Source organism: Papio anubis, chromosome 6, assembly GCF_008728515.1.
Source record: "Papio anubis isolate 15944 chromosome 6, Panubis1.0, whole genome shotgun sequence".
Lineage (NCBI taxonomy): Eukaryota > Metazoa > Chordata > Mammalia > Primates > Cercopithecidae > Papio > Papio anubis.
The window spans coordinates 145,838,537-145,863,682 of NC_044981.1; the positions used below are offsets into that span (position 1 = coordinate 145,838,537).

The 25,146-nt window shown below is 35.6% G+C and overlaps 1 protein-coding gene across 5 annotated transcripts in view; it reads left to right on the forward strand.

Annotated features, from left to right (window-relative positions):
• ROS1 (ROS proto-oncogene 1, receptor tyrosine kinase) overlaps positions 1 to 25,146 on the forward strand; it is a 142,519-nt gene that overhangs the window by 66,965 nt on the left and 50,408 nt on the right. For all 5 annotated transcript variants that reach the window (XM_017958385.3, XM_009206215.4, XM_009206213.3 and 2 more), the window contains 10 exons: positions 660 to 922; positions 2,883 to 2,946; positions 3,273 to 3,475; positions 5,292 to 5,497; positions 6,387 to 6,673; positions 10,140 to 10,316; positions 18,807 to 19,009; positions 20,516 to 20,660; positions 21,437 to 21,669; positions 21,758 to 21,934. In XM_017958385.3, the coding sequence (XP_017813874.2) occupies positions 660 to 922; positions 2,883 to 2,946; positions 3,273 to 3,475; positions 5,292 to 5,497; positions 6,387 to 6,673; positions 10,140 to 10,316; positions 18,807 to 19,009; positions 20,516 to 20,660; positions 21,437 to 21,669; positions 21,758 to 21,934 (1,958 nt within the window). The remainder of the gene's footprint in view (positions 1 to 659; positions 923 to 2,882; positions 2,947 to 3,272; positions 3,476 to 5,291; positions 5,498 to 6,386; positions 6,674 to 10,139; positions 10,317 to 18,806; positions 19,010 to 20,515; positions 20,661 to 21,436; positions 21,670 to 21,757; positions 21,935 to 25,146) is intronic.

Sequence of the window (25,146 nt, forward strand, 5' to 3'; positions counted from 1 at the left end):
CACCCTGAACTGGCTGAAGGCTGGTGGGACTTACTGCCAGACATCCCTATGATAACATTTTCAGCTTCACTGAAATCACTCTGTCAGGATGAAAGTGAATGTTGCATTTTATAGGGAGAACCAGACACCTTCTATCTACACAAGGCACAGACAAGAAAGGTGTGCTTAAATGGTAGTAGGAAGGATTTGAGTTGAATGTAAGGAAGTCTTGCCTGTCAGTCAGATGTGCTGAAATTATCAGGATGAGTTCCTGAAGAAATCTATGGAATATTCTCTCCTGAAGATCTTTAAGAATACACCGGGGCCTATCATGGGGAGGGGGAGGGGGAGGATTGCATTGGGAGTTATACCTGATGTAAATGACGAGTTGATGGGTGCTGACGAGTTGATGGGTGCAGCACAGCAACATGGCACAAGTATACATATGTAACAAACCTGCACATTATGCACATATACCCTAGAACTTAAAGTATAAAATAATAAAAAATAAAAGAAAGAAAGAAAGAAAGAAAAGAAAATACCCCCAAAAAAAAGAATGCAATAAATATACTGCAACTGCCTGGAATGAGAAATGTTGTTAAGTTGTTCACAATCTCATTGTAAGTGGTAAAAGTCAGTCTTGTATTCTTTTCTGCTCTATCTGTGCCTCTACTTTTCAGTTCCATCAGCACCAGAGAACCCCAGAATATTTATATTACCAAGTGGAAAATGCTGTAACAAGAATGAAGTTGTGGTGGAATTTAGGTGGAACAAACCTAAGCATGAAAATGGGGTGTTAACAAAATTTGAAATTTTCTACAAAATATCCAATCAAAGTATTACAAACAAAACATTTGAAGACTGGATTGCTGTCGATGTCACTCCCTCAGTGATGTCTTTTCAACTTGAAGGCATGAGTCCCAGATGCTTTATTGCCTTCCAGGTATGAGAGAGAAAACAGAAGATATGAGAGTGCAAACAGATTTAAAGGACTATGTTAAGAATTCTGTCACCCTGTCAATAGTTTAGGTATACTGTGATCAAAGAGGTCAACTGGGCAGCAAAAGTAGAGAGGCAAGAGGGGATTACTCGGGTAAAGGACATTTTCACAACTTTCTCATATTCAGGGAACTTTGCAATTTCAGAGTAAGTCATTCGTTTTCTTTTTGCTTTTCTTTTGAAGCTGTATCGCGATTTAAATTTTTCTGTGTTACATATTACCGATTTGTTTTACATTTTTATTGATATATATTATAGTTGTACATACATTTGGGGTACATGTGTTACTTTGATAAACAATTATTTTTCAATAAAATCACTATAGGCCTTGCACCACAGTAGGTACTTTGTATTCATTATCTCATTTGATCATCATACTATAAAGAAAAAGTTAAGTCCTTGAGAGTATCAGTCAATTACTAAAGCTGTGTGGCTGAAAAGCACTGTGCTGTAATGCTTTCCACCATTTCTTTTTGGGGAAAATAACATCTTGGGGAGTGTTTTGGAGATTTGAGTTGCCTAAGGATTTGTTTTACTTTTCATAAAATTCTAATTTAATAATTATTTTGATAATTTATTAAGTCCACATATACTAATCAAATAAGTTATACATGAAAGTTAAAGATAATACACATTCCTGTTTGGTAAAAATTAGGAGTGTTTTGGTAAAATAAATATTCTGGCTAAGTGTGTCTGTATATAGAATATATACTGTATATATGGAATATATAGTATATATATGGAATATATAGTGTATATATGTGTATAGATATATAGTTTCAAAGTTTGGTCACCTTGGAACCATGCAAAGTGATATGCATGGATATATATGAGTTTCATTTAACACAGTTTTGTACAAAAGTAAACACTACTATATATATATATATGCACCATTATAAATCATACACAGATAGTAATATATAAAATATAGTAAAATGTGTTTAATACTAAAAGTATAATAAAAATAATACAATGTTTTATTGATAAAGCACTTGGGGCTTTCTATTTTGAGTCCACCATTATAGATGTCAATTTTCTTTGCAGGCTATTGTACATATGCAAGGTTTGGAAATGGAAATAATTTATTACATAATAGAAAATATCTAAAAAAATAAAAATAAACTTTATTGTTAGAATGTGACATGGCCCAGTGGGAAAAAAATGTATGCAGACTTCAGAAGACTTGGTTCTGATGCCAGTTTCTACAAATGTCATTGTGCATGAGTTACTTCCCTTTATTAGTATCCTGGTCCAGTTTCTACTCTTAGTAGTTGTGCAGATCAAAAGAGACAATGTATGTGAAACTGGTTTGAAATGCACAATCATTTTCAAATGTAAGGTTTAATTATTTTTAAAAGTTACTTTTTACAAAGTATGGAAATTTAGTGTTTTGAAGCTTCTAGTTGTTGAATTCAAGAAAAATGGAAGTTTATCATAATTTGCACAGTTTTATTTCTGTTAAATGTTCTATGTAACTTAATTTTGCAAATAATGACCTTATTTTGTTTAAAAGCATTCAACTGACAAATATATATATTCAAGCTGTACAACATGACTTGATAAATGTATACATGGTGTCATTATCACGATTGAATTAGACATTCATCACCATCCATGCTGTACATTAAATTCCCAGACATTTTTAGAAATTCATTTTTTAGAAAGAGAGATTTGTTCCAATTCTTGCAGTTTTCTAGATAAAAAATCTATCAACATAAATATAGAGCAATATTTTTTCTCTTGGTGATTTACATTGCTGTATATTAATGTAAATAACTATTTGAAACTATTAATATTGTGTATCAGGAGTGTGAAATGAAACATTCAGTAATCTCCCAGTCTCAGAACTTAATTGTTGCCACTGAGAACGCTATTGAATGCAGTTTTTGTTTCCTTTTCTTTAGGTTCGGGCCTTTACATCTAAAGGGCCAGGATCATTTGCTGACGTTGTAAAGTCTACAACATCAGGTATTTGTTTTCTAAAATCTGTGCAAATAATAATTTAGAGGCTTGTGTGTATGTGTGTTTTTTTTTTCCCCATTGGTATCTTTAGGGTTATGAACACTGTCTCTGAGCTAAAGTTTAGCTCAAAAACATGTTTTTGACCCCAAAACATCACCAAAATATGTTTAAATAAATCTAGTGGTAGAGAGCCTACAAGGTTATCACTGAGACAGATGTATTAGAGGAACCAAAGGGAGCCCATGGACTTCAAAACTGCCTGATATTAAATCAAGAGACTGTGCTAAAGCTGGTTTTCCCATGCATATTATCTACATGTTTTTTGCTTTCAGAAATCAACCCATTTCCTCACCTCATAACTCTTCTTGGTAACGAGATAGTTTTTTTAGATATGGATCAAAATCAAGTTGTGTGGACGTTTTCAGCAGAAAGAGTTATCAGTGCCATTTGCTACACAGCGGATAATGAGCTGGGATATTATGCTGAAGGGGACTCACTCTTTCTTTTGAACTTGCACAATCGTTCTAGCTCTGAGGTATTTCACTATGTAATTCTTTTGAAATAAAGGAAGTGAAGTATTTGCATATGACACTACTCAGTAGTTAAAATGACTGGAAAACGGTTTAGTCATTAAGATTAGAATGAAAAAGACAGATAGTGTGTAATCATTTAGCCACACATGAATACAGACCACATTTTGGGCAAATGTCATTCAGCACTCAGTTAGCAAATAGTTACTGGATTTAGGATGCTGTGTTAGAACCTGGGATATTATAGGTGAAAGTTTATAGGCTTTGCTCTTACTAAACCCAGTCTAGTATTTGTCTAACACTAGGAAGGCAGTATTGCCTAGTGATTAAGAAGGTGAGTTTTGGAATTTGACCACCTAGAATACAATTTGGGCTCTATTGCTTACTAGATTTGTAACCACTGGCAAGTTATTTAACCTCTATGGTTAAGTAATACCTCATCATAAGGTTCCCATGAAGATTAAATGAGATAATCCATGTAATGCACAATGCCTGGCATGTGGTAGGCATTCACCAAATGTTAACTGATAGTGAAGACAGACTAAGATAACTGTTGTGCTGAGAGCAGGATGTGGTGGAATCACAGAGAATGATGGAATCACAGAGAATGAACAAGTAGTCTAGGTTGGCTTGGTGGTGGTAGAATGGGAAAACATCCTGGAAACAAAGATGAGCCAGGTGAAGGCCGAGGGGGTACAAAGACAGGAAAACAAAGAGCCATAGAGTGTTTGGATGAGAGTGGAGTGAAAGGAAGCTGGGAAATCTGGAGAGGTGGGAGCCTGAGCATAATGGGTCTCCTTTACTGTGCTAAGGAGGCAGGTGTCATTCTAGAAGCCAACAGCAAGTCAGTAAAGATATTTAGTGGGTCATTAACATGGTCAAGTTGTGTTTTAGAAAGGCCTGTCTGTTAGCAGTGTGAATAGTGACTTAGAGAGGGTTAAGTCTGAGACAATTAGGAGGCTGTCACAGAAATCCAGGTAGAAAATGTTATGGGCCTGAGTGAGGGGATGAGCATGAGGTGAGAAAGGAGATGACAAACTGGACATTTAAAATGGGACTAGTTCAAGCTGGGTGCAGTGACTCACGCCTGTAATCCCAACACTGTGGGAGGCCAAGGCAGATGGATCACTGGATGCCAGGAATTCGATACCAGCCTGGCCAATATGGTGAAACCCTGTCTCTACTAAAAATATAAAAATTAGCTGGACATGGTGGTGCGTGCCTGTAGTCTCAGCTACTCATGAGGCTGAGGCAGGAGAATCATTTGAACCCAGGAGGTGAAGGTTGCAATGAACCAAGATCATGCCACTGCACTCCAGCCTGGGTGAAAGAGCCAGACTCCATCTCCAGGGAAAAAAAAAAGGGACTAATTTACTATGGGTAGTAATGAGAAGAAGAAGTCAAGGAGGACCATATTTGTCAGGATTAGCTCCTTGGGTAGGTGTTGAAAATCCATAAAAATATAAAATGCAGGAGAAAAAGAGGTTTTGGGGTGGGTGATGAAGTCAGTTTTCTGGGATAATTCATATGGAAATGTTCAGTTGGCAGTTTAATATTTGAATCAGTAACTCATTACAGATCTTGTCTGAAGGTATAAATTTGTAGCACTGGTTTGTAGATTGCAGTTAAAGCCATGATAGAATCATTTAGGAAAAATGTGAGAAGAGGACCCATGTTACAATGGTATACTATCCAGATCACTGAGGTTTGGGATTACAAATGAGAAGTGCAGTAAACAAATGATATGGGTGAATATAGAAAAGTCTCCAAATAAAAAAATAACCACTCTCTTCTTGGCTGTGTTCTCTACCTGTTGTTAAGCTTTTCCGAGATTCACTGGTTTTTGATATCACAGTTATTACAATTGACTGGATTTCAAGGCACCTCTACTTTGCACTCAAAGAATCACAAAATGGAATGCAAATATTTGATGTTGATCTTGAACACAAGGTGAAATACCCCAGAGAGGTGAAGATTCACAATAGGAATTCAACAATAATTTCTTTTTCTGTATATCCTCTTTTAAGGTATGTAAATGCAAGTATCTTTTTATATTGTGATGAAAGAGATAGAGACATATTTAATGGAATGTCTTTGATTTAGTAGTAGAAGACAATTATGGGAAAATAAGATGCTTAGGGCTCTTGGTCCACTATATTCTAGTAAGTAATTCTTCCGGTAAATTAGGAGCCACAACCGCAACTATGTAAACTTAATGCATACTGACAATTTGACTAACAAAGTTAGGCTGATTACCTAACAGGAAACAATAGCAGATTTTTATACTAGTGAATGCAATAGCATCATCAGTTGGCAAGGACAAGAAGAGGATTGACACGGTGGCAAGAGATGAGCAGGAACAGATGGGCAGCATGTCTTGCACAGCAAAAGTTATTCTGTGCTCATCCATCTTAGTTTAACTCATATCCTCACAAGGTGAGCTTTAAAGTCTCCTTTTAGCACCTAAGTAGCAGTTTCCCAGGCTGGAAAGATACATTTCTGTTTGTGCCATAAGCATGGGGATAGGCTATTTTGAAACTAGATCATTAACTAGTATTAAGAAGCAGAAACAGACATGAGAGGAGCGGAATAGAGATGGACATTGATGAAAATTATGCAAATACATTTTATATTTCAGTTATTAAGTGGGCCTTTTAATATAGCACCTAAGGTCATTATGTTCCCAGACTTTAGTTGTAAACACATCTATTGAGAAATCATTGGAAATGCTACAAGTTAGACTTCTTGTGACTTCTTCCATCTCAGAAAAAGGTTATTGAAAATGTGACCATGCTCTCTCCAAAGGCTCCATTTGTCCCTCACAGTCATTAGGAATGGTTGTTCTGCATTAGAAACCATTATTTGAAATGATGTATTTTACTCATTAAGTTGGGGGGACTTTTTTTTCCTCTATAGTCGCTTGTATTGGACAGAAGTTTCCAGTTTTGGCTACCAGATGTTCTACTACAGTATTATCAATTGCACCTTGCACCGAATTTTGCAGCCCACAGTTACAAACCAACAACACAAAAGGAATCAATGTTCATGCAATGTGACTGAATTTGAGTTAAGTGGAGCGATGGCTATTGATACCTCTAACCTAGAGAAACCATTGATATACTTTGCCAAAGCACAAGAGATCTGGGCAATGGATCTGGAAGGCTGTCATTGTTGGAGAGTTATCACAGTACCTGCTATGCTCGGTAAGATGCTGATGTATGTGCACAGATACTTGTTAACAAGAGCAGCTCCTTCAATTGCATTTAAAAAGGGTTTGCATTCCCCATATACTCAAAAGAATATACACATGATATTTGCTCTGTACCATGCCAAGTGTTCTTGTAGAATTCAAATGAAGTTGTTTCCAGGAAAATTGTATGTAGGCATTCACATAATTTTCTAAATCTGTGTTTAAAAAATTGTAATTAATAATAGAGCTACAATTTAATGATCTTAACTGTATGTTCTTAGCATGTACTAAATGCATTATTTTATTTAATCTTCATAATGCCTCAGTGAAGTAGGTACTAATATCCTCATTTTACAGATGAGGAAACTGAGGCTGAGAAAAGTAAGGTAACTTTTCCCAAGGGCCACAGTTAGTAGAAGTTGAAACTGGGTCTAACTACAACATGCATGATCTTCCCGCTATCCTAAATTATTTCCACTTTGATGATCTCATAGATTCCACTTTCAACATGAATTGGTCAATACTTGGGTCTATCTGTTGAAATTCAAATGCTTGTAGAATAAATATTCGAAAGTCGAGTACAATTTGGAAGTCTCCTAATTAGGAGTAATTCAACAGAAAAAAATATATACTCTAAATAGCTCATATACTCTTAAAATTACTCTTCATTGCCCAGTGTGGTAATCACTAGCCATATGTGGTTATTTAAGTTTAAATTAATTGAAATTAAGGCCAAGTGCAGTGGCTCATGCCTGTAATCCCAGCACTTTGGAAGGCCGAGGTGGGTAGATCACTTGAGGTCAGGAGTTCGAGACCAGCCTGGCCAACATGGGGAAACCCTGTTTCTACTAAAAATACAAAAATTAGCTGGGCATAGTGGTGCATGCCTGTAATCCCAGCTACTCAGGAGATTGAGGCAGGAAGACTCGCTTGAACTCAGGAGGTGGAGGTTGCAGTGAGCCAAGATGGTGCCACTGCACTCCAGCCTGGGTGACAGAGTAAAACTCTGTCTCAAAAAAATAAAATTAAATAAAATTAAACATTTAATCTCTCAGTCACACTAGCTAAATTTCAAGTGCTCAAAAGCCACAAATAGCTAATGGCCACTGTGTTGGACAACATAGGTATAAAACATTTGCATCATCACTGAAAGTTCTATTGGTCATTGCTGGGTTATACAGTAAAGTTTTGAAATTGCAAATATGTGTGTATGTGTTATAATTGTACATAGGTTTTGTTGGCATGTCAACCAAGGCCTTTTAGAAACAATTCCTATGTTTAGAGGCCTTTTAGAAACAAGGCCTTTTAGAAATAATTCCTATCATTAAATAGATTTAATGATAGAGGTAATGTTTTGAATGATTCCTCCTTAGGTATGTTACTTGTTTCTGTTAAACCTGTGACAAAAACCCTTTCCTTCATCAAAATGTAGTTATGCTCCTCTGAGTCCTCTTCTTGACTACGCCTTAACCTTGGTCTTCATGTGTCCATCCTTGCTGAGTTCAGTTTTAGCAAGAATCCTACAAAGTCAGTTTAGAGAGAACCCCCTACCACTGATACCCGATCAAGTTCTTCATTGCCCACCCTTGATGGACATTGGTCTGACTTAAGTAAGAATCCTGTTTAGGTTCTTGGCCTGCCTTTAACAAGAATCCCATTAGGCTAATTTAACAAGCATTGCCCTATCCTGGATGCCATCTCTTAATATTTCTCCACCCAATGACTTCCTCACTCAGTTTTTTGGCTATAAAAACCCCAACTATCTGTTACGTTGCAATATTTGTCTTTCCTAGTGCACTATTGCTCTTGTCTTGACCAAAGTCTTTCTTATCATTTTAACAAGTGTCAGAATAATTTTCTTCTTTAACATTTGATACACAAGACAGAAGAATTATCTAGTAGACCATTATATATGTATAAAAATGGTCAGTTTTTCATAAACCTGTAATTAAAATCCTAAAATTAGAAAATTAGAAAGATTTTAGAGATCATTTAGATGTTATGATGTTGTAAGAATTTTTTTCTTTAAAAATAGTCATGCTTAAACAACTGTTTCTTTAAAAAACCCTGCTACTTTATAAGGAAGTCTGTTTAAGCTTTTGGACAATTCTGAACATTGGATTTTTTTCTTTTATTTAGCCAGTCTTTTCTTCATTTCTCCCATTCATTAGTCTTAGTTCTTACCTCTAAATTTACAAAGAATAATTTAATCACTTTCCACATGATAGCCATTCAACTATGTCGAGATAACTGTTGTAGCTCATTGTAAGCATTTTTTTTTTTTTTTTTTTGAGACAGGATCTCACTTTGTTGCCCTGGCTGGAGTGCAGTAGTGCAATCATGGCTCACTGCAGCCTCCATCTCCCAGGCTCAGGTGATCATCTTGCCTCAGCCTTCCAAGTAAGCTGGGAGTACAGGTGCACACTACCATGCCTCACTAATTTTAGTATTTTTTGTAGAGATAGGGTCTTGCTATGCTGCCCAGTCTAGTCTTGAACTCCTGGGCTCAAGCCATCTGCCTGCCTTGACTTCCCAAAATGCTGAGATTACAGGCATGAGCCACCATGCTGGAATCAAGCATTTTCTTTGGAGGAAAAATTCAAGTATCCGCAATTGCTCCCCAGGCAATGTGGCATCTAAATCTTTGCCCTAGTCACCCTCCCATGATTTCATTTCAGCTAGTTAATATTCTCTTAAATATTGCCCCCATAAAGACACTTCACTCTCAATGTGTTCTCATCAGTGAAGGGAGACTCTTAACTATGAAGGTCTTCTTTTTGCTGTAGCCAAAAGTGGAATCAGATCTTTAGGATACCTGCCATTGAAAGACCATAGTCTTTTCCACATTCGTTATTATTAAGCCAGATCCCTTTCATTTGTTCATTTACAGAATTGATATGAAACTTAAATTTAGGATTTTACATTTGTTCCTATCAAATTGGAATCAATTTCCTGATTCTGTTGTGATATTTTTGAATTTCAAGGCTGTAACTGAACCTGCTAGTGATGGTGATAATCACATAATATCTGCAAAGATGATAAATGTGTTTGCTATGCATTCATTCCAAACCATTGATAAAAATATTGAGAAAGGCGCTGAGCCCTATGCCTATCATTTAATACTTCCCTCAGGTTGGCATTATTTGATTTTGAGTCACCTAGGTGGGTTTTAAATCCTGGGTCTGCCCTTTGGTGGCCTTGAGCAGATTATTTAACTCCTTTAAACTTCAGTTTGCCTTTCCACAAAATGATGTTGGTAATAATAGTAGTTACCTGATTGACTTGATATGATGCTAAAATGAGAGAACACCTCTAAAACCCTTAGCCAAATGACATAAAATGAAGATTTTTTTTCATATTGAAATAATAGATTCAAAAGTTAGTAATTATATATAGGAAAATAATTTCATGTATTATTTAGAGTAAAAAATGTAAGATATTTATTTTGTTCTTTATATTCCTTACGTTTTTAACCTCAGGAAAAACCCTTGCTAGCTTAACTGTGGATGGAGATTTTATATATTGGATCATCACAGCAAAGGACAGCACACAGATTTATCAAGCAAAGAAAGGAAATGGGGCCATCGTCTCCCAGGTGAAGGCCCTAAGGAGTAGGCATATCTTGGCTTACAGTTCAGTTATGCAGCCTTTTCCAGGTAATAAAGTCACATTCATAATCAGCTTGTTCTCCCAATTTAGGGTCCGAAAAATCTCATTATGTCTCCTTCTCCAAAGCTGTCCCTTTAGCCCCTCTGTTGTGCTCTCATCCTTGCTCCAAACTCTACCAGTCTTTAGTGTGCACTGTGATTGCTTTTTGCCGTGGATCACAAATTACCTCTATGTGTAAACACAGCTCAGGGTGTGGTGGGCAACTTTAGTCATGGGAAAACTACGTCCTGTTGTTCTGTCTGCCTGTCCTCTTTCTCTTCTCAGTCCCATAATTTCTCTTCTTTCTCTTCTTTCTCCTTTACTGATATTTTAGGCCTTCCAGTAGTGTCAAAAAGTATTACATACAACCGCGTTTTCAAGGTAACGGGTCATACTTGTGTTATTGTGCAGTATGCAGTATTATGTATCAAATCATTAAGTATTAATATATACTATTATAATATGTAGTACTATTTAACGTAAGACTGTGCTACCATTTTTATTGAGTTTTTATCTTTTTTAAAAAAGTGTTACTGTTTTTAGTGTTATGCCCCTCATCCTACTTTTCCTATAAACTGTGAATTTTATTGTGTGATTTGTATACTGCAATGATTCCTAGAAAGGCATGTATTATGTTATAGCAGAACTGACTATATATTTTCTACTGACAGTCATCATAAAACATTGTTGAAATCTAAAAAACACACAAACAAAAACAAAAACAGTATTGCATGGCCTCATTGGCATTTTGTCAAGGCTTTGTTTGCCACTAAGGTGCAAATGTCATTCTAAATTAAATATAACTGTCCTCTGGAGAGGGACAGATATGAATGACATAAACTCCCTTTGTTTAAATGTTTTCAGTTATAAAACATGTAAATTGAAAAATGTTAAAATTTATAAATAAAGCCTACTTTGTATTTTTGTAAATAATTTATTTTTCACTTTGAGAAATTTGAGAAATTTTAAAGGTTCATGTGGCATCTGGTTTCTGGCCCAGGAGCTTAGAAATTGCCACTCCATCCAAAAACAAGTAAAAGGCTGAGCAAACTGAAAACTTAATAGCTCTTCTTGGATCCACAAGAGAAATGAGGTCACAGAGCAAACTGCTGTCCCCAGTTGGAAAGACAGATTGGTAAATACAGAGAATTATAATTTACCAGAGCAGAAACCCATGAGCTAAAACCTTTTTAGAAAGCAGTGTTAGCGGTAGAAAAATCTAAACAGTAATTGATGAATTGCTTGAGGCTCAGTTGGGTAACTCTGAGAGTTAGAAACTCGAAGGGGATCCAGTTATAGGGGGCTTCACACTTTTATAAGTTTTACCTCCAGGAGCTTTAACTGGTTTTTTTCTTAGAAAATCTCCTTGTGCTTCCCACGGAGGAAAGGAAAAAGGAAAAATTTTGAAAGGCACCAGAGCATTTTGTTCTTCTTAACAAGGTCTGCATTCAAGCTACACTAACCACAGCTGGACCTGCTTGGGTTTTATCAGAGCTTAATTGACCGGGCAAAGAGAAGTGCCCAACCCCAACCCATTCCAGCCATCGTGTCCCACCCAAGCGGGGTGGGGGAATGAAAAGAACCTGTGAAGTTCACATTCGAAAAGCAAAGCAAAAACCCACTTGAAGACTGAGATCTAATCTAAGACTATAAAATGCCTCCCCTCCCCCTACACCTTACCACCACATTCCTAAAGGCCCACTTACAGCACTTGCTTTCACCCAGTACAGCATATTCGGCTGTCAAGAAAAAATTACAAGGCATACTAAAGGGCATAAAACACAGACTGAAGAGATAGAGGAACTATCACAACCAGATTTCAATATGGCAGGGATGTTAGAATTATCAGACTGAGAATTTAAAACAACTATGATTAATATGCTAGGGGCTCTAATGAATAAAGTAGTCAGTATACAAGGACAGATGGTCAATGTGAGCAAAGACATGGATATTTGAGGAAAAAAAAAATTAGAGATAAAAACACTGTAACACATGAGGAATGTTTGATGGACTTAAAAGTAGACTGGATGTGGCTGAGGAAGGAATCTCTGAGCTTGAAAATATCTCAATAGAAACCTGCAGAACTGTAAAGCAAAAAAAAAAAAAAAAAAGGAAAAAAGCCAGAACAGAATATTCAAGAACTGTGGGGAAACTACAAAAGGTGTAAGATAGGTATAATATGAATACTAGAAAAAGATGAGAGAGAGAAACGAACAGAAGAAATATTTGAAATAAATATTTGAAACAATAATGACTGATAATTTCCCCAAATTAATGTCAGATACCAAACTACAGACATGGGAAGCTCAAACAATACCAAGAAGGATAAATGCCAAAATCTACACCAGGCCTATCATATTCAAACTGCAGAAAACCAAAGATAAAAAAAAAATTCTGAAAGAAGCCAGAGGAAAAATTACTTTAGCTATAGAGGAACAAAGATAAGAATTATATCCAACTTCTCCTCAGAAACTATATAAGCAAGAAGAGAGAAAAGTAAGATATTTAAAATGTTGAGAGAAAAAAACACTAACCTAGAATTCTGTACCCTGTGAAATTATCCTTCAAAAGAGAAGGAGCAATAAGGACATTCTCAGACAAAAATTGAGAGAATTTGTTATCAGTAGACCTGCTTTGGAAGAAATGTTAAAAGAAGTTCTTTAGAAAGAAGAAAAATGATACAGGTCAGAAATTCAGATCTACATGAAGAAAGGAAGAGCATTAGAGAACAAATAAGTGAAGGTAAAGTAAAAGTTTTTCTTTTTCTTAATTGACCAAATGGATAATAGTTTGTTGAAAATAATAATAGCAATAATATATTCAATTATATCCACTTATGCATGTATGTGTGCATATATATGTGTATATTTATATTAAGCAAAATGAATCACAACAGTGACACAAGGGATAGAAAAGAGGACTTGGTATTATTTTGTTATTATAAGGTACTGCACACCTGTGAAGTGGTATAGTGTTGTTTGAAGGTGGACTTGAATTAGTTGTAAATATACATTGCAAATTCAAGGACAAATCACTAAAAAGTGTTTTTAAAAAAGTATAACTGATTCCCAAGAAAGGAGAGAAAATAGAATCATTTAGACTGCTCAGTTAAAACCACCAAAGTCAGAAAAAAGTGGAAGACAAAAGTAGGAACAAAGAACAAGGGCAACAAATGAAAATTATAACAAATATGGTAGATACTAATTCAACTATATCAGTAGTCACTTTGAACATCAATGGTCTAAATACACCAACTAAAATACAGAGGTTGTTTGAGTGGATCAACAAATAAGACTCAACTCTACATTGTCTATAAGAAACCCACTTTAAGTGTAAAGACACATCATATAGATCAAAAATAAAGGGATGGAGATAGTAGATCATGCTATTGCTAATCAAGTGAAAGAAGAAACAATTTCAGACAGAGCAGACTTCAGAGTAAGGAAAGTTATAAGTGATAAAGAGGGACATTATGTAATGATAAAGGGATCAGTTCTCCAAGAAGACATCATAATCCTTAATGCATATGTCCCTAAAAACACAGCATCAAAATACATGAGGCAACAACTGATAGAACTGCAAGAAACAGATGAAGCCCCTATTACCATTGAAGACTTTGCAATGTCTATCTGTCAGAAATGGGCAAATCCAGCCAAAAAAAATCACTAAGGATATACTGATGAACTCAATAACACCATCAATTAATTTGCTATAATGGACATCTATCTACTAATAATAATTTATCCAACAACAGCAGAATAAACATTCTCCTCAAGCTCACATGGAACATTCAACAAGACAGACCATAAAATACACTTTAACAAATGTAAAAGAATAGAAATCATACAATATCTGTCCTCAGACTACAATGCCATTTAACTAGAAATCAATAACTGAAAGATAGCTGGAAAATCTCAGAACACTTGGAGATTCAACAACATATTTCTAAATAACAAATGGGTAAAAGAAGAAATCTCAAATTAAAAATATTTTGAACTAAAAATGAAAACAAAACATCAAAACTTATGGGAATCAGTAAAATCAGGGCTTAGACGGAAGTTTATAGCACTGACTGCATGCATTAGACAAAATGATCTAAAATTATTTAAGCTTTTACCTTAGGAAACTAGAAAAATTAAATCCAAAATAATAAGAAGAAACAAAATTAAAACAAAAGAAAAAAATGAAGTATAGTAGAAATCAATGAAATTGAAAACAAGAAACCAACAGAGAAAAATCAATGAAACCAAAAGCTGGTTCTTTGAAAAGATAAATAAAATTGATAAGCCTGTAGCCAGGCTAAGAAAAAAAGAGAGTGGATGCAAATTGCTAATAGTAGAAATGAAGACGGGGACATCTCTATAAAACCCATGGAGATTAAAAGGATAATCAAGGAATACTATTAACAATTCTATGCTCACAAATTTAATAACCTGGATGAAATGGACCAATTCTTTTACAGACACAGTATGCCAAAACTCACAGAAGAAGAAATAGACAATCTGAATATGTCCACATCTATTAAATAAATGGAATCAATAATTATAGCCTTCTGAAATAGAAAGCACCTGGGCCAGATGGATTCAATGGTGCATTCTACCAGACATTTATGGGAAAATTGTACCATCTCTACAATGTCTTTCAGAAAATTGAACCAGAGGGGCTACTTCCAATTAGGCCAATGAATGCATTTATTCTAGGCCAGAATTACCCTAAAACCAAAACTAGACAAATATATTACAGGAAAAGAAAATTTTAGACCAGTATCTCGCTTGAATATTGCAAGAATTGCAAAAGTCCTGAACAAAATATTAGCAAATCAAATTGAGCAATATATTAAAATAATTTTATATTACAGTCAAGTGGGATTTATCTCAGCTATGCAAGTTTGAGTCAACATTTGAAAATCAATTAATATAGTCCACTACATCAACAGACCAAAGAGGAAAAATCAGGTGACCACATTGATAGATGCGGAAAATGCTTTTGACAAAATTCAACACCAATTAATGATGAAAAAAACTTCAGCAAACTAAGAATAGGGGTAACTTCCTTGAGAAAGAACACCTATAAAAACTTTGTTAACATCATTACTTAATAGTGAGAAATTAGAGGCTTTCCCACTAAATCAGAAACAAGGTAAGGATGTTCCCTCTCCCAATTTCTTTTCAACATTGCAGTGGAAGTCACAGCATGCAACAATACAAGAAAAGGTATACAAAGCATACTGATTGGGAATGAAGAAATAATGCTATCTTTGTTCACCGATGACATGATCATGTATGTAGAAAATCTGAAAGAATTGACAGAAAGACTCCTGACACTCATAAGTGATTATAGCAAGTTTGCAGGACATGAGGTTAATATACAAAAGTCAATCACTTTCCTATATACCAGCAATGGATAAGTGGAATCTGAAATTAAACACACAGTATCATTTAGATTAACACCCACAGAAAATGAAATACTTAGGTATAAATCTAACAGCATATGCATAAAAATCTATATGAGAGAAACTACAAAACTCTGATGAAAGAAGTCAAAGTACTAAATAAGTGTAGAGATATTCCACATTCATAGATAGGAAGACTCAATGTTGTCAAGATGTCATTTCTTCTCAACTTATCTATAGATTCAATAAAATCCCAATGAAAATTCCAGCTAAAGTGATTTTGTAGATATTAACATCTGATTCTAAAGTTTATATGGAGAGGCAAAAGACCTAGAATAGGTAGCACAGTATTGAAAGAGAAGAACAAAGTTGGGGAAGGCTGATATCAACTATATGACATTCTGGGAAAGTAAAAGCTATGTAGACAGTCACAAGATCAGTAGTTGCCAGAAGGCTGGGGGAATAAGTGGTGAATACAGCACAGAGGACTTTGAATGCAGTGGAACTATTCTGTGTGATACTATAATGGTGGATACAGGTCATTACACATTTGTCCAAACCCGTAAAATGTACAATACAACATTGAACTCTAAAGTAAACTATGGACTTTGGGTGATAATGATGTCATTGTAGGCTCACTGATTGTAACAAATGTACCACTTTGGTAGGGGTAAAAGTTATGCATGTGTCGAGAAAAGGAGCATCTGTGAAATCTTGGTACACTCCTCTCAATTTTGCTGTGAATCTAAAACTGCACTAAAAAATAAAGTCTTACCAAAAAAAAAAAAAAAAAGAAGTCCATGCAGTATCTGAAGTTGAACGACACACACATAACCTCCCCCCAGCCCCATATACGAACACACTCCAAAATGAAGTCCTAAGAGTAGCATGAGCTTTTTTTTTTTTTAAACTGGAACTCATTAAGAATATGATTAATACTCATTTTCTTTAAAAAATGGAGTCAATTTTATGTTGCTAGTGTCTAGGTACGTTATTAAGAGTACTTTACCTCCATCTGCTGGAAATTTTAGCAATTACAAGTTACCTTGGTCCTTTTTTTCTGAAGGCATTCAATTATCTTCAAAATGTATGGGATTAAAAAAAATGTAAGGGAAAAACCTGTCTTTCTGTCCTGAATAATGTTTCTGACACTTCAACATATCATATTATATTAGTCAAATAAAAGAATGACAAAATTCCCAATGACCTTTGAATTAGATAACTGCTCTCATTGCTCACATGTGTATCCCATTCTCTGTTCAGATCTGAAATCAGTACAAACTGAATATTATTGGATAAATATTGGTTGAACTGGAGAATAGTTCATCTTGTAACTTTAGTAAAGTTATCCATCTCCAAACCCCCATACTTTCCAAATGTCCTCAAACTTAGGTTCACAGTGTCCTTGAGTATTCTCTGTTGTTGGAGATTTTAGATGTACTTCTAATTTTAAACATTTTTTCCCCTGCATTTTGGAATTCATATTTGGAATTCCCAGACCAGACCAGCATTATTTTCTCTAATTTTTCATTTTAGTCTCAGTAATGATGATAATAATAGCTAACGTTTATTTAATGTGCTCACCATGTGCTAGGGATAGAGTAATATATAAATATCTGTAAAGCAGGCCATTGTCTCTGTTTACAGAAGAGCTGGAGTAACCTTCCCAAGACCAAAAAGTTAGTAAGTGAAGGAGCTGGCTCCATCAAGTTATTTGCCACTTAGACATTTACCCCCTAATTTTCTTACTTGTTGAATGCTAAGGATGTATTTTATATGTGGCTACTATGAATCCGTAAGGATCGACAACACTTACTAAATACCTAATTATGTCAGGCACCCTCCTGGGGCTCTGGGGGAACAAAGACAAATCAAGCACAGTCTCAGCCAAAGATGTTTACATTCTAGTGCTAGATGAAGAAAGAAAGCAGCAAAAGAAAACCAAAACCAAAATCACATGTGGCTAGTGCACTGGTAGAAGAACATGTGAAGTGGAATGAGGACAGAGAGGAGATGTCCTTTACCTGGAATAGGAAGGCAGAAGGGGCTTCCCAGGAAAAATGTGCATGAACTGAGCCTTAAGTAAGATTAGGTAGATGGGGAAGATCATTCCAACCTGAAGAGACTACCTATGTGAAGGGTTGGAGGGGTAGAAGTCCTGCAGTGTGTAGATAGTGTACTGTGGTTAGAGTGAAGGATGGCTTTGCATAGCAGAGATTGGATACGCGGGCAGGAGCCAGATAGCACAGTGCCATGCACAACGAGTTAAAGAGTTGGCTAACTGGTGTAAGATTGTTAGATTTCATATTAAAATCATATTTGGAGTTATTTGCGTATTATGTAATTATGCTGCATTTTTAGGTGATATTTTACGTCAAGACTTAGACTGAATAGGTCAAGAAGTTGTGTTCAGGTGCAAGTGACAGATTCGTGATTTTTTGAGGCTTAAGCCTGCAGTATGATTGTGCTACTGCACTGGTCTAGAACAGACCATTCCCATTGTAGCCTCCATGACTGGGGCTCCCTGGAGTTGTGCAGCGTGCAATGTGTTTGGTTGTAAGTGGTGGCTAGGGAGCTCCACAGTGCCATCAAGCATCTGGACTTGATCTTTCCCCAAACTTCCTTAGTGAGTCTTTTATTCAATTCTCACAAGATGGCTGCTGCTCCTGTTGCGTAGTGTCCGCCTCCTGGGTTGGGGGAGGGTGAAGGACAGAGGTGTGTGACAGTGATAAGCAGATCTGACTAACCAGACCGTGTCACATGATTGTCTGGGTGGCAATCAAACTTTAGAAACAGTTTTTCCTCCCAGCATGCTGCCCTGAACAATATCAGATATATATGAACTTGAAGAAAAGGAGGAGGACGTTGGGTAGACTGTAGCAATACATACTACACATACTACACACAGCATCAAGATGCAGCCAGTTTTGTTTCTTCAAAGAGAACGTTATTTCAAATCATTTTCATATTTATCTTTTCAAGCAAAAGTTATGTGTGCTCTACAAATTTCTTTCTAACCTTTGATATTATTCTTGTTAAAAAATCTGCTTTTCCTCTCATATATTTATGTATAGATATTTAATCTTTTCGTTTCTTCTTATTTTAGATAAAGCGTTTCTGTCTCTAGCTTCAGACACTGTGGAACCAACTATACTTAATGCCACTAACACTAGTCTCACAATCAGATTACCTCTGGCCAAGACTACCCTCACATGGTATGGCATCACCAGCCCTACTCCAACATACCTGGTTTGTTATGCAGAAGTTAATGACAGGAAAAACAACTCTGACTTGAAATACAGAATTCTGGTAAGATTGGAACTAGTGGTCGTTGTCTTTTCACAAGATGTTCTTTTTTGATACAAATTTATGAGCCATAGTAAAGTGTTTCCTGTATGTTCTAAAGTGGACTAGTATGCAACTTTTTTACAGCTAATGATTCATCAGAACATTGTGTTCTAGTTTTCTTGACTGGGAGTAAGTTAAGCTTCAAGGAAGTATATCAACTCTTGTCCATTGATGGATTGCCATGGTAACAGTTTTCTGAGTGTCCAGAAAGAATTGGGTTTATTCCCCTCCCTGATTATCTAATTATCCTCAGAGAGAATGATAGAGACTTATTTTTGTGGCCTATGGAGCAGACTGAAGATTGAGGAGTAAGAAATGAGTTGGACGGAAAGAACATTGCCTTATACCTCTTCTCCATAGCATTTATCTAATAGGAAAATTGTACATTATATTTTTCTTTTGTTTCCTATTTGCAGAGAGATATACTGCTATGCAGATACTGTTTTTAGTCATTATTGTATGCCTAGCACCTAGCACAGTCATTGACACCGTCCAGGCATTCACTAGATATTTCTTGAATGAATTGGCACTATCATTCAATCATTGAATGATGAAATATATTCATTAGTATTTCAGTTGTCTTAGTGATGGAATCACATATATCCAATATTTTGCTTTGTGCTTGGCTTTATTTAGCCTATTCAAAAGGTGAAATTGACTAACTGTTGGACGTTAAACACTATATGCTTTCCCATAAAGTGTATGTGATTTTTCATTACTTCCTTAATTTTGTCTAATTAACCATTTTTACACATTTCTAAAATGAGTAATTTCAGATAGGTTAGATCATTTGACTGGTCAAGATTGGACTTGCAGCATTGGACACGTCTGTAATTAAATTTAATCTGTCTTATTGCCTTCCCATTGATTAACAGTGATCTAAGACAGTGGTTCTCAACCTTGGCGGCACATTGAAGCTTTACAAAAAAACACTCTGCATCTAGGCTTCACCCCAGATAACTCAGTCAGAATCTCTGGCAATAGAACCCAGGGATAGTAGTTTCTTAAAGCTTCCCAGATGATAGCAAAGTATAAACAAAGTTGAGAACCACTGGTCTAAGGAAAATCTTTTTACTCTTTTAAACTTTATTTCTAAGAATGATTAGATAATATAAAAACCTCTTATTGTATTCACATATGTATCACATGTTTTCTATCATCTTGCTAAATTTCTAATACAATGTTAGTGAAATAGTGTCCTCTTCTAGGAATTTAATTTCCCCTGTGAAATGATTTATACCACAAAACCTACTGAGGGCTACCAATCATTTTGTATTTATTCTTGGAAATATTGAACAACTCGAGTCTGGGTAGATTGCACAGTGGTATTATCATTAATAATCCAGAATCTAAAATAAATTAACTTTTTTGAGCCTTTAACTTTGTTCTCTCTTTGATTAAATAATTTCTACCAATTTGTATAAAATGTCAAGAATAAGATATTGATTTTTTAAAAATCTATTATAGGAATTTCAGGACAGTATAGCTCTTATTGAAGATTTACAACCATTTTCAACATACATGATACAGATAGCTGTAAAAAATTATTATTCAGATCCTTTGGAACATTTACCACCAGGAAAAGAGATTTGGGGAAAAACTAAAAATGGAGGTGAGTTATGGGCTTGGTGTGGGTTTCTCAAGCAGAATATTGCGATACATGTGATGGGTACATCATCGATGTTTATTTTTTAAAATCTGAATGTGAAGTAATTTTAGTATGTAAGCTTTCTTACGTTTAATAAGAAAAATGTGTTTGCAGAAAACTTTGAGCTGACCCTTACTCTAACCCCTGAAGTTGACTAATAATATTCTATCAAAATAGAAAGCAACTAGGAGGTAAAACATTGAAATCAATATTGTTTGACTAAGAAACACATTATTTGGTCTCACCACACAGTGTCACTCTTTTTCCAGATACTCATAGGTTTCTGTGCATGTGGTGAGCTACAGAAAAACTAAGCCTTTTTTCTATGTGAATTTTACTGAGGCCTGAGGTGTAAAGTTATACAACAGTATTGCCTTAAAGAAAATAGGTCAAAAAAGGTTTTCTAAGAACTGATGAGGTGGTGATTATTATGAGGTGATGACATTTATTTCAGATGTCTCTGATGTTATTCAAAAAACTCACCCAAATTGAGTTACTCCCCATTCGCCATATCCTTGAGCTGGAGTCAGAGAATGATTTGGTCACTGGGCCGAAATAAGTGGGAGCCCTTTAGGCAGCCTGTTAACCTACCATTGCAGAAGAGGCTGGCTTTCTTTCTGGACATCTGTTATTTATTCTGCTCATACCATATGCTTATTTTTCAACCCAAACTCCGTTACTTCTTTCCATCTTTCAGCGCTATTGCAGCATCCTTTATCATTCCTTGCTATTTATTTCAGTACCAGAGGCAGTGCAGCTCATTAATACAACGGTGCGGTCAGACACCAGCCTCATTATATCTTGGAGAGAATCTCACAAGCCAAATGGACCTAAAGAATCAGTCCGCTATCAGTTGGCAATCTCACACCTGGCCCCAATTCCTGAAACTCCTCTAAGACAAAGTGAATTTCCAAATGGAAGGCTCACTCTCCTTGTTACTAGACTGTCAGGTGGAAATATTTATGTGTTAAAGGTACAGTAAGTATACTAGGCACTCTTTATTGTCATTCTCAAGTGCAAGGCTCTCGAAAAGTTAAGCAATTGTTCTTTTTTACCAAAAGGTTCTTGCCTGCCACTTTGAGGAAATGTGGTGTACAGAGAGTCATCCTGTCACTGTGGAAATGTTTAATGCACCAGAGAAACCTTATTCCTTGGTTCCAGAGAACACTAGTTTGCAATTTAATTGGAAGGCTCCATCGAATGTTAACCTCATCAGGTTTTGGGCTGAACTACAAAAGGTAGACTTTTAATGCAAATCTTTATTTTATGATATAGAATAAATTGGAAAGGCCTTTTTCAAACATCAAGAACATGCTCATGTATAAATAAACAATATATTTGACAACTTTCATTGATTTATGTTTGGCATGCAGAAGCAGTAAGTTATCCAGACTAATTTCTGGTGGGAAGAATTCTCAGGGAGATTAATTTGCTTTTAAAAGACGTTATGTAAAAGGATATAAGTTATAGTGTACTAATTTTATAATATTTTACTTAGTTTAGATGTTAGCATGGTTCTCTGGTTTAAAGCCCATAGTAACTTGGTGTTTTCTATGAAAACAAAATGAAAAAGAACTGAAGAAACAAAAAACCAAAACCTTGTTTAGAAATGTTCTTTTCATCATTTAAGGGCTGTGCAGTAACAAGACAGAAGTAAACCATAAAACCAGCTTATTCTAAAGTAGTTTTGTTGTTGGCTGGCAAACTTTAAATGATTCCTCATCCAAGACTTTTCATGCTTTAACCAAAAAGAAACCACCCACTGAATTTTAAGGCATCAATTAACCTGATTAATTCATTGATGGAGAAAGCCTACATTGACTTTTATGGTGATAAACTTAAAATTGATTATTTTTTATAATTGCTACTTGTTATTTTAACTATTATATATTTGCATGTGCATATTTGTGTATTTCTGGGCCTATGTATGTGTACATATTTTTAAAGATTAGTTGGAAATGTTTTGTTCAGTGGTAACTCAAAAAGCAAATAAGTATAATCATAGCCTCACTACTTCTTAAAAATGCAGTTATTCCCCAGGATGTTTAAAAATTATTATGTAAGGTATTTTTGTGATCTTATACTTTATAAATAAAAACTATGAAAACTGTGGAACAACACTGAATCTTGGGTTAATAAACTCAAAGGCCATAGTTTAATTGGACTTTTTCCATTGAGCATGTTTCTGATGATTTGTTGCCTATTTAAAAAATTGCCACCTTATAAAAATGCAGTTAAATTGGAGAAATTGGAGGAGTGCCTTTTAAAATGACATCTATTTTAGTAAACTTAACGCAGTTCAGTCTAAAGTCAAGGGGAAGGATGTAAAGTTCATTTCCAAGATTATCAAAGAAATCGAATGGGAAAAGACTTTAGAGATAATTGACACCCTAGCCTACCCTTTTATTGATCAGAAATGGAGACCTAGACAGATGCCAGATGTCGCCAGGCAGAGAAAAATCCTAGGGCTGACTTCTCCCTAGAGCAGTCCTATGAGGGTGTTGTCTGTGGAAGGAATAGGAGTCATTAAGTCATCCATCCCACTCTTTAAAGTTTGGGGAGAAGGACAGCAGACAGAGATCTCCTGGTCCAGTTCTCGTGACTTTCATGCAGTGTTTTTTATTTCTAAACTTCCTCTGTTTTCACACTTACTCAACACAGGTTCCAGGCAGACCATTTAGAAAATGATGAAGCTGCAAATACAAGATAGGGTCATTTGTACATGAGTGGCCATCTAGAAACACTAACTATGAGTACAGTGAAAGTCTGTGGTTCTGCAAGGGTTGATGAGTGCTATCTAGTCAGAAAGTGCTGTGTCTTTTGAACAACTTGAACCTATCTCACAATGATAGGACAGCTGGGAATGATACCGTAACTCCACACTGAAACTCTGAGGAGTGGGCAATAAAAGGGAATATTTGTCTTTTTAATTAGCAATTTTTAAAGAAAGGAAACAGGAAGAAAATGATAAACTTGCTCTCTGTCATTTCTGTCAAAATTTCCTTATCTGAAAAATGAGGGAACTGGAGCACAAGGTGAAGTTTCTATCTAGACCAGGGGTGTCCAATCTTTTGTCTTCCCTGGGTCATACTGAAAGAACTGTCTTGGGCCACATGTAAAATACACTAACATTAATGATAGCTGATGAGCTCAACAAAATTCCCTTAAAAAAATCATAATGTTTAAAGAAATATTATGAATTTGGGTTGGGCTACATTCAAAATTGTCCTGGGCCACATGTGGTCCACAAGCTGAAAGTTGGACAAGCTTGATCTAGATCTTAAATTCTACATAATATAAGCAACTCACAACAGTGTACAGAAGAAGAACATATTTAAAATGGTGAGGAAACACGTAATTTTGTTTGGTAATTTTTTCATGGAAGCCCATTAAAATTGTGTTTTTCGCAGCAGTTCAGGCAAATCCCTATCGAACCACAAGTTTCTGAAGTTCCAAACTCTCAGACATCTTAGCTGACGCTCCCTCTCACTGCCACCCAAATAATTTGAAAATCCCCCTGTGGTAGCCTCCATTCCTGCACTTGTCGGCCTCTGACAAATGGAAAGTCCTGACACCCTTGTGATTTACTGGGATATCCTGTGGCACCTCTCCAGGTTGGTGGTCTGCCCAGACATTCATTGCTATGGTGATGCCAATACTCTACCGTTTTCCAGCGGTACCCTTGGTCAAACATCTGCTGACACTTCAAGGAGCTCTGAAAATTTCTTGATGGTTTGGAATGTTGGGTCAGCTAGACTATTCACTATAGGTAATTTCTCCACCAGATCATGAAGGAGAGAGAACCAAAAAGAGTTAAGCCATCTTTTTTTTTTGGCCAGGAATTAATTTCCCTCTCTCTGAGGTTCACAGTAAATATTATGGATTCAATGCACCTGTTTCATTAAGCTATTAAGCTATATGTCTCAGCGGGATTGATACATTTATGAGTTTAGTGCAGGCAATGTTCCTGACATCAGCAGTTCTATTTTTTAAGTTTTAATTCCTTCCATTCCCTTATTCCCCTTTCTTATTGTACATAGCGGTCTACTGAGTGAAAATGCTATAGAGAATCATTCCTTACTGAATAGAAAACTAATATAAAGTGTCCATTTAATGAAATGATGTGACCTCATGAGTGTTAAGTGAAAAAGAAGATATAATTTAAGTTTATTTATGGAAACTGACCTTTTCATGAAACTCTACGAGGGAAAATATATCAAGAACCCTTGACAAAGTGCCATATCTTTTTGTCTTTTCCTATTTGTATGTTAAGAAATTATCATTTTCAAATCATGATACTAAGGATCCAAATATACAAGTTTTTAAAACGCAATATCACAGAGCAAGAAAGTTCAGATAAGTATAATTAGAGGCCCAATATCTAAAGTGGCATGAAAACAAGATTTTCTGTATTTAGTTTCTAGCTTTGCTACTTAGTAGCTTCATAATA